The sequence below is a fragment of the Coregonus lavaretus genome (genome assembly GCF_964263955.1).
Source record: "Coregonus lavaretus genome assembly, chromosome: 31".
NCBI classification, from domain to species: Eukaryota; Metazoa; Chordata; class Actinopteri; order Salmoniformes; family Salmonidae; genus Coregonus; species Coregonus lavaretus.
In genome coordinates, this window is record NC_140018.1 from 35369125 (window position 1) to 35379208 (window position 10084).

General features: G+C 44.7%; 1 protein-coding gene and 1 long non-coding RNA gene across 2 annotated transcripts; both read left to right on the plus strand.

The window, feature by feature from the left end:
• The first annotated feature begins 5110 nt into the window (after window positions 1-5110).
• On the plus strand, window positions 5111-5726 carry LOC311106670. Its single transcript, XR_014610351.1, has 4 exons — window positions 5111-5196; window positions 5318-5376; window positions 5458-5547; window positions 5639-5726. It is a non-coding gene; the product is annotated as an uncharacterized lncRNA (long non-coding RNA).
• Window positions 5727-7213: 1487 nt separating this feature from the next.
• Window positions 7214-10071, plus strand: LOC311107183 (uncharacterized protein; the record flags this gene model as incomplete). Its single annotated transcript, XM_084149673.1, has 7 exons — window positions 7214-7294; window positions 7403-7564; window positions 7761-7860; window positions 8120-8340; window positions 9049-9205; window positions 9395-9618; window positions 9943-10071. Exons 2-7 carry the CDS (start codon window positions 7424-7426, stop codon window positions 10069-10071), a joined length of 972 nt encoding a protein of 323 aa, XP_084005799.1. The 5' UTR covers window positions 7214-7294; window positions 7403-7423.
• Window positions 10072-10084: the final 13 nt, after the last annotated feature.

Consider the following 10084-nt stretch of genomic DNA (forward strand, 5'->3'; position numbering starts at 1 on the left):
CGTATGATCTCTGTAATTGCAAACAATATTTGGTACAGAAACCTTTAAGTTCTGCTTTTCTGATGTATCAAATACTTATGTCATGCCATAAAATGCAAATTAATTACTTAAATATCATACATTGCGATTTTCTGGATTTTTGTTTTAACTTCCGTCTCTCACAGTTGAAGTGTACCTTTGATAAAAATTACAGACCTCTACATGCTTTGTAAGTAGGAAAACCTGCAAAATTGGCAGTGTATCAAATACTTGTTCTCCCCACTGTACATATGATGTTAAAGCTATTGGCCGATAGCTTGTTGGCTTCGTTGGATCCTTCCCGGGCTTCCGGATTGGTACCACTACTGCCTCCTTCCAACTGCCTGGTAGTTCCCCTCCTCCCACACTCTATTGTACAACACCAATACCTTATCCAGTGCCTCATCACTAAGATCGGCCAACATAACATAGCACACCTCATCTTTCCCAGGTGAAGTTAACCCACCCTTACCTATTGCTCTTTTCACCTCTGCCCTGGTAAATGTTGCATTCAATGCATAATTTACATCCTCCCTCCTTTCCAGCACTCCAGGATGCTCATCTCTTGTGTTCTCTTTCCCCCTCTGCCCCTCCTTTGACAGATTTGCAGAGCTATGCACTTGGACAAATGCTTTGGCCATCATCTCTGCTTTCTCCTCATCTGTTACTGCCACATCCTCCCCACTCATCAACACTGGATAATCCCATTCATCCTCTTAATCATCCCCCACACTTCTCCCACAGGTGTCGCCCTTCCAATGGTGTCACAGAACCGATGCCAACATGACCTCTTTGCCTGATGGATAGATCTCCTCACCAGGGCCTGGGCCTGCTTATACTGAATCAGATGTTGGAAGTTATGCATCCTTTTCAGTATTATAAATGCACTGTTCCTAATCCTCACCATTGCCCCACATTCCTCCGTCCACCATGGGACTGCTTTCCTCCTCCTCCTCCCTGAACTCTTAGGTATAGCATCAGTAGCTGCCCCCACTAACGCTGTTCTCACCCAGTTATTCATACTATCTACATCCCCTCTCATATCCACCCGAGCCATCACCTGCTCACTCAGCTCCTGAAACTGATCCCACTTTGCCCTTCCAAACACCCACCTGCCTACTCCATCCACTAACACCTCCTCCTCCCTCCGGCCTACTGTGAATACAATGGGGTAACGATCACTCCCTACTGTCGACTCCTCCCATACCTCCCACTCACATATTCCTGCCATCGCACTAGATACCAGAGTGAGGTCCAAGGCAGACTCTTTCCCTGTGGCTACATCAATCCTGGTCCGTCTGCCATCATTCAGGCACACCAGATCTTTATTTTCTATCAAATGTTCTATCACTTGGCCATCTTCCACTTCCAAGATGGCATAGCAGTGCGGTCGTGTTCTTTGTTGTGTGTCTGTGTAAAGCCTGTTTTTTGTATTTTTTTTGTACATATTTCCTATCACACTTTTCATCCTTCTACAAAATATACTTTCCTGCAACCCGCCTCACTCAATGTGGAACGGATTCTATTATTGACTTACCTTTTATCTAGAATCTCAGTTGATACCAGCTAGCCAGCTAACTAGCTACTTGCTATTAGCCACCGTTAGCGGTTTTCACCCAGAACATCGGATTTTCTGCCGGAATAACTGAATCACTGGACATTAACACCGGATCGCAACTAGCTAGCCCCAACCGAATTGGATGTTGCTGTTCGGCTAATCACCACTGCCCCTGAAGCAAGCACCAGTTAGCCTTGAGCCAGGCCCATATCCCGGCTATCTACCTCTCTGTCTACCGGACGGGAGTAGCCAGCTAACTAGCTACTTGCCATTAGCCACCGCTAGCGGTTTCTCACCATTGTCCGTGGCCTGCACTACCTACCAGCCAGCTCTAGCCTGGACTATTATCTGCCAGTCTGCACTGTCTGCACAGCGCATTATCGACCCAGAACATATCGTTTTTTCTGCCGGAATCACTGATTCACTGGACCTTTATCACCGGATCATCGTAGCTAGATAGCTGCAATCAAATGGACGTTGTTGTTGGCTAATCAGCCTCGAGCTAGCCGCGAGCCAGGGCCTTCTCCCGGCTATCTACCTCTCTGTCAACCGGACTGGACCTCCTTGTGTTGACACGGAGCCCCGCCGATCCAACACGACTGGTCTGCTGACGAAATCGTCTGATGTGATTACAACAGGTTTCCCGTTACGACGTCGACCACGAACATCAATCTGCTAGCCCCGGCCCGCTAGCACATGCTATCCGTGGCCTCTTGCTCGCTAGTGCTATAGCAGCCCCCGAACTACCTCCGAACTCTCCTATTGCTGTTCACCGGACCTTATGATAACTCAGCTATACAGCTAATGCCTGCTGGACTGTTCCTTTATACGGTACCGCATCCTGTTTATGTTTAGCCTCAGCCCAAACTTTGTCGCCATTACCAGCTGTTGTCTTAGCTCTCGAATAACACCTGTGATTGCTTTATGCCTCTCTCCCATTTCAATATGCCTTGCTTATTGCTGTTTCGGTTATTTCTTATTGTACTATTTCACTGTAGATCCCAACTGCCCACTGCACTGAGGCTAGGAAACACTGTCACCACCGATAAATCTACAATAATCGAGAATATCAACAAGCATTTTGCTACGGCTGGCCATGCATTCCACCTGGCTACCACTACCCCGGCCACCAAATCAGCTGGGGTAGACAATCTGGACCCTTTCTTTCTAAAATTAGCCGCCGAAATTGTCGCAACCCCTATTTCTAGCCTGTTCAACCTATCTTTCGTAACGTCTGAGATCCCCCAGAGATTGGAAAGCTGCCGCGGTCATCCCCCTCTTCAAAGGGGGTGACACTCTCTAGATCCACACTGTTACAGACCTATATCCATCCTGCCCTGCCTTTCGAAAGTATTTGGAAGCCAAGTTAACAAACAGATCACCGGCCATTTCGAATCCCACCGTACCTTCTCCGCTATGCAATCCGGTTTCCGAGCTGGTCATGGGTGCACCTCAGCCACGCTCAAGACAAAAGACAGTACTGCGCAGCCGTCTTCATCGACCTGGCCAAGGCTTTCGACTCTGTCAACCACTGCATTCTTATTGGCAGACTAAATATCCTTGGTTTCTCTAATGACTGCCTCACCTGGTTCACCAACTACTTCTTAGATAGAGTTCAATGTTTCAAATCGGAGGGCCTGTTGTCTGGACCTCTGGCCTTCTCTATGGGGGCACTACAGGGTTCAATTCTCGGGCCGACTCTATTCTCTGTATATCAATGATGTTGCTCTTACTGCTGGTGAAGCTCGGATCCACCTCTATGCGGACGACACCATTTTGTATACATCTGGCCCTTCATTGGACACTGTGTTAACAAACCTCCAAACGAGCTTCAACGCCATACAACACTCCTTCCGTAGCCTCCAACTGCTCTTAAACACTAGTAAAACTTAATGCATGCTTTTCAACCGAACGCTGCTTGCACCAGCCCACCCGACTAGAATCACTACTCTCGGCGGGTCTGACCTAGAGTACGTGGACAACTACAAATACCTAGGTGTCTGGTTAGACTGTAAACTCTCCTTCCAGACTCACATTAAGCATCTCCAATCAAAAGTTAGATCTAGAATTGGCTTCCTATTTCGTAACAAAGCCTCGTTCACTCATGCTGCCAAACATGCCCTCGTAAAACTGACTATCCTACCGATCCTTGACTTCGTTGATGTCATTTACAAAATAGCCTCCAACACTCTACTCAGCAAATTGGATGTAGTCTATCACAGTGCCATCCGTTTTGTCACCAAAGCCCCATATACTACCCACCATTGTGACCTGTACGCTCTTGTTGGCTGGCCCTCACTACATATTCGTCACCAAACCCACTGGCTCCAGGTCATCTATAAATCACTGCTAGGCAAATCCCTATCTTACCTTAGCTCACCGGTCACCATAGCAACACCCACCAGTAGTCTGCGCTCCAGCAGGTATATCTCACTGGTCATCCCCAAAGCCAACACCTCCTTTGGCCGCCATTCCTTCCAGTTCTCTGCTGCCAATGACTGGAACGAACTGCAAAAATCTCTGAAGCTGGAGACTCTTATCTCCCTCACTAACTTTAAGCGTCAGTTGTCAGAGCAGCTTACCGATCACTGCACCTGTACACAGACATTCTGAAATTAGCCCACCCAACTACCTCATCCCCATATTGTTATTTATTTTGCACCCCAGTATCTCTATTTGCACATCATCTTTTGCACATCTATCATTCCAGTGTTAATACGAAATTGTAACTATTTTGCACTATGGCCCATTTATTGCCTTACCTCCATAACTTACTACATTCACACACACTGTATATATATTTTCTGTTTGTATTTTCTGTTTGTATTTTCTCTTTTCTATGTATACCATATCGCTGCCCTTAAATCAGTTTTAAAAATATATATATACTACGATTAAGTACCTTTGACGAATGGAAAGGACGTCAGAAGATCTTCTTCTAGTTTTAGTTACAGCACAATACAATTTGTCATTACTGCCACCAACGTATACGGGGTGTAATAACAGCCGTGGTTGATGCTTTTTGCCTACTCGGAAATTACGATGTGAAACGTTGATTTGAACCTTCTGACCATCTAGTGGTCAGGCGGCGCCCCACTGTCTGATTCATATTGCGTGATTTCTGATGATTGTTCTCGATTAAACCGACTGATTGGTTCTGTATCGGGTGAGCAGGAATGGCTATAGCCCTCAAACTCAACTCTGGATCTCAAAACCGGTTCCACTGCCTTTCTTCGTTGTTCTCCTCTAATCAGGGACTGATGTAGACCTGGGACACCAGGTGGGTGCAATTAATTATCAGGTAGAACAGAAAACCAGCAGGCTCCAGACCTCGTAGAACAGCGTTTCCCAAACTTGGTGTACGTTTTGGTTTTTGCCCTAACACTAAACAGCTGATTCAAATTATCAAAGCTGATGATTAGTTGATTATTTGAATCAGCTGTGTAGTGCTAGGGGAAAAACAAACAAAACGTGCACCGCTTGGGGTCCAGAGAACTTAGTCTGGGAAACCCTGTCGTAGGGTATGAGTTGAATACCCCTGGGCATCGGTCAAATATTAGGTTCTGTAGCTGTGTATTTTATCGAAACAAATCTACAATGGTTTGTTTTTTTGCCTCAGGGTAAGTAGTAACAAGCCTAGACTAGTCTTATGCGATGCAAACATCTGAATTGTGTGTGTTCTTCCTCCTTTAAATCAATCATAATAATTTTTATAATTTTTTCATAATAATTTTCTTACAGGTTGTTTTCCCTGTTGATGGTAGCTGTGGGCATACAACCACTTCAGACATCTTCTATAAGTATGCAATTTGCACCCGGCATATTCAAGCACTAAACGTTTGACAATATTTGTTTTGATTGACTAACTTTTCCCGTTCCAGATGACCTCAACGCTGAATGCCTGGGTAACGTTATACGTTTGAGTGTGGCTCCTCATTTTGAAGAAGAGTTTGAAGTTGATGCTGTTTTTAGTGAGTTTGACTCTCTTTTATGAATCTTTCCTAATTCATGGATTGATTTTGTTTGTTAACTATTGTTTTCACACCATCTCATCCCTAACAGATAACACGAAAATCATACACCTGACGCCCGGACTTGCTACTCAGTGTGGATTCAGCTTTAAATTCGACCCCATGGGGAATGCCATGTTTTTTTGCTTCTCTTCAAAACTGCTTTTCCCGAAACATGGTAATACTATAAACACTAGTGTTTGCTTGAACTTCAAATTGACATTTTGTTGCAATTTCACTGCAATTGCAACCATTTTATTTAACATTATTTTGACATGGTGTCATGCTGAGACCAAGCTCTCTTTTACAGATGAGCCCTAGAGACACCTCAATATTCACATCAATACAAGAAAAACAGACATTATTCAGTAAAAAGGACCTCAAGCAGCCTTTTGAATTGCTGTAGAGGCACTAATTCATCAAATTTTAGAGCTTTGGAGATTATTCCACAAGTAAGGTGCCAAAAACATTTTAGCAGATTTACTTAACTTTACTTACTCTGGCTATCGACAGGATCTCCGTAGTTAGCCATCCCTGAGACTGGGTCTGGTATCTCCTACCTGTAAGTTAACAGTAAAGTACATCAGAAGTTTATTGAGGAGCACTCTGAAGTCTCATATCAAAACATTGCATTGTTTCTAGAGGGCCAGCCTACTTTCTGATACAGAATGCAGTGATGTGTACTACTGAGCCCATCTCCCATAGTAAAGTGTAGTGTTGCTTCAATACAGTGGCAGCTGCGTTCATAGACAATTTTGCCATAGTCTATAACTGGCATGAATGCCCGAGTGGCGCAGTGGTCTAAGGCACTGCATCGCAGTGCTAGCTGTGCCACTACAGATCCTGGTTCGTATCCAGGCTCTGTCGTAGCCGGCCGCGACCGGGAGACCCATGGGGCGGCGCACAATTGGCCCAGCGTCGTCCAGGGTAGGGGAGGGAATGGCCGGCAGGGATGTAGCTCAGTTGGTAGAGCATGGCATTTGCAACGCCAGGGTTGTGGGTTCGTTTCCCATGGCGGGCCAGTATAAAAAAAAAATGAATGTATGCACTCACTAACTGTAAGTCGCTCTGGATAAGAGCGTCTGCTAAATGACTAAAATGTAAATGAAAGGCTTTTTCTTCATTTTAGGATGATAAGATGTTCAGCTTGGTCATACAGTTTAGGCTGCCAGGAAACCACTTGACTGAAGACCCTGTGTATAGAGTGGGCAAAACTTGTAGCTACACCCGCTGGTCCTCCCGAGAGATTCTGTGCGACCGCAACTACATGGAGGCAAGTGAGCAGAGCATGCCCCAATGGAGATGTTTACAGTCGAGCTTGTCCTAACTGCCTGTATGAATGATCTGTCTAGACCTATAACTCTCCAGTGTTTAATTTAGTCTGCTTCTGTGAAACAAATTAGAGGCCTTGGCTCTTTCTCAACTGTATGTCCTTGATTCTGCTCGCCTTTTCAAACTGCACATAGGACAACTTTAGAGGAGAGGACTCTTGGCCTATTCTCAATGCATTTGAGGAGAGTGGACACAGATTGAGAAATGGCCTTTGACTTGATTTCTTATTGTACGGGAGGGAGAGAATGGTTAGGGAATAATGTCCTTTCTCCCTTAGGTGTCTGTCAGAAGGACTCTTCCAGACATCCAAAACTTCCCTGAGCAGCCCATTGGAGGCCCAAAAGCAAGGAGCGGCGACCTCCGGAGAGGAGCTGAGGTAGCCATATTTCAGTATCTAATTTCACTACAAAAATGTTAGGATGGCGGTGAACAGAATTTGTTTGTTGACAATTTGTTTAATTCATGTTTCCATTTCCTGAGACAGGCTGTTGCTTCAGGATACAAAATGACAGCAGTGGTCTTTAGTCCTAGCAAGAAGGTCATGAAGGTGGATGAGGTCCAAAGGAAGGGCTATGCAATAGCCAACACTCCCACAAGGCTAGTGTTAAGAAGCCCCCATAATGCAGAGGAGACGTACCTCCAGAATGTAAGATGACTTTCTCCACTTCCTCCATGAGCTTCCCCCCCCCACCCTGGTTTTATAACTGGGTCATGTTCAGTAGAGCGAACATTTGGAAACAGTGGCCCTACCTGAACTTGACAAAGAACCAACTTTTTTGCAATATATTTTAATACGGTGTGCCCTACTGAACACGGCCCTGGTGTGGTTGCCCCCTGAACAGGTAGCTGGGGTTCCGATGAGGGTGCTCTCAACCTCAACCTTCTTTGCGCAGAAGTGGCTGGTTACTCGAGTAGATGCAACGGCTGTTTGTCCAACACCAGGTTGAGTGTGAAATAATGGAAGAACTTGGGGAGAATTACGATCCTATAAACCAGTTATTAATTGGCTCTAGACAAGACTTTCATTTGTGTTATGTAGTTTATGTCAGTATCTGGGTATTGTTCAGTGGGGTAAATGTTTTGAAATGGGGAGGAACTAACAATTTTTCCAATTGGGGCACATTTGTTTTCAGTTGCAAAATGTTCTGTTACATGTGCACTGGCCTACTGAACATGACCTTGGCTTCTTGTTTCACTGCAGGGGCAGTAGAATTTACCCCAGAAGTGATCACCTGGTACATGCCCAGGCACATAGACCCACTTATCTCCTCTGATGCCTTCACCATGTTGGAGGTCTACATGGGAATTGACGCTAAGAGGCTGGACACTGAGGAAATGGCTGCCAGAAACTACTCGGTTTTAGTCACGGAGGCTCATATTATTGTTGAAATTCCGGTGGGGGCGGTTGGCGGCTATTTCAAGGTCAGCATGGGATGACGAATGTTCTGTTAATTCTAAATCAATCAAATCTTATTTATAAAGCCTTTTTTACGGCAGCAGTTGTCAGTGCTTTGCGGTAACCCTTTTCCCATGAGAGATGGGGAAACTCCTAGAAACATTGTCTTGTGTAAAATGTTTCTTGCGCAAAATTACTAATTGTCTGATTTAATCAGGCTAATACACAATTGGTATATACAGCCTGACACATTGGATTGCAAAATCGTGTAAATGTTCCTTACAAGCCAGAAAGTTGACTAAAATTACATTAAAACGTACTCTACCGTTTGTCATGCGGCCGCTTGAAATTTGAGACAAAATATCCACAGGAAAGTATTGTTTACCCAACTTTTTAGAGCCGGTAGGTTTGCCGCTGAACGCAAGCAACGTTCGGTTACGCTCTGCTATTTACATATTGTGCAAGTATTTACTTTGTGAGTCCGTTGACTGAAAATACAAGCCGACAACATATACCTACCACAAGTCTGGTAAACAATACTTTCCTTTGGATATTTTGTCTTAAATTACGAGAGGCTGAAGGACAAACCACACAGATAACCGGTAGAGTAAGTTTCTAAATTTAATTTAACTTTCTGGCTTATAAGGAACATTTTACATGTTGCACTCAATTGTGTATTACAGCCTGATTTTAATCAGACATTCCTAAATGCATCACTTGTCTCTCCCTTACAGAGCCATATTCAGGATAACCAGTACTTTGTCACTTACACCATTGAGCCCATGCTTGAGTTGTTGTGGATCGAGGAGGTCGCACACGAGGACACCAGATACAAAGTCCTCTTCCCTATCACAACACCTCCGATGGCCAGGCCGCCACAAGTTCGCAACTGTGAGTTTAGTTTAATGGTGCTTTTGGGCCTGCGGGAAGTTGGGACGCCTGGGTCGTTCATTAGGCACAACTGAAGAACATTTATTGAAACGGCGAGGCCTTACCCGGACTTCTCCAATAACAAATGCTCATTTTCGAATTCCATTGTAACTCAATTCAAAATGTTTTCTTTTGTTTGCCACTGAACAGACACGCCCTTAGACGCAGTTCCTGAGCAGGCAGTGTTTGTGTTTGAGTTGGGGACCTTCAACCTTGATGTGGCGCTGCTGAACATCACCTTTCCCACCGTGGTGCTAACTGTTGCAGAGTGCAACGCGAGAGGCTTCAATGTTCAGGAGCAGAGATCCCTGGACAACACCTTGAAGACCTTCAGGATGGAGGTGCCCTTCTCAGACCCGGTGGTCTTTCAGGAGGTGTGTTTCTGTAAAAGCAAAGTCACATGCAGTAATTTGTGCATGCCCTAAAGTGGGTGAACAACAAAATATAAATAATGGAGAGAATGTACCAAAAATACTTTCTATCCCTCATTTACTCAAGTGTTTCCATTATTTTGGCAGAATGCGTTTTCACTTGCCAATAGTGCTTGATTTTATGATAGATCTACAAGTTAGAGGAATGAGGGCAACATTACTTTTTGTAGTATATTGTTTTTAATAGTCCCCATATGTACTTAGTTATCACTTGCTGTTGAATAGAGTTCTGTTATCAATTGACCAATGCTCTTAACTTCACTACAGAAAAGGCCGGAACAAGGTGTCACAACCTTCACTCTACAGCTGATCTACGGCCTGGTCATCTTGCCAGAGTACACCACTTTCTCTCACTCTGCCGTTGTGGATGCTGTACTGCTGGACATTGGTATGTAACTGTGGTCTCTGG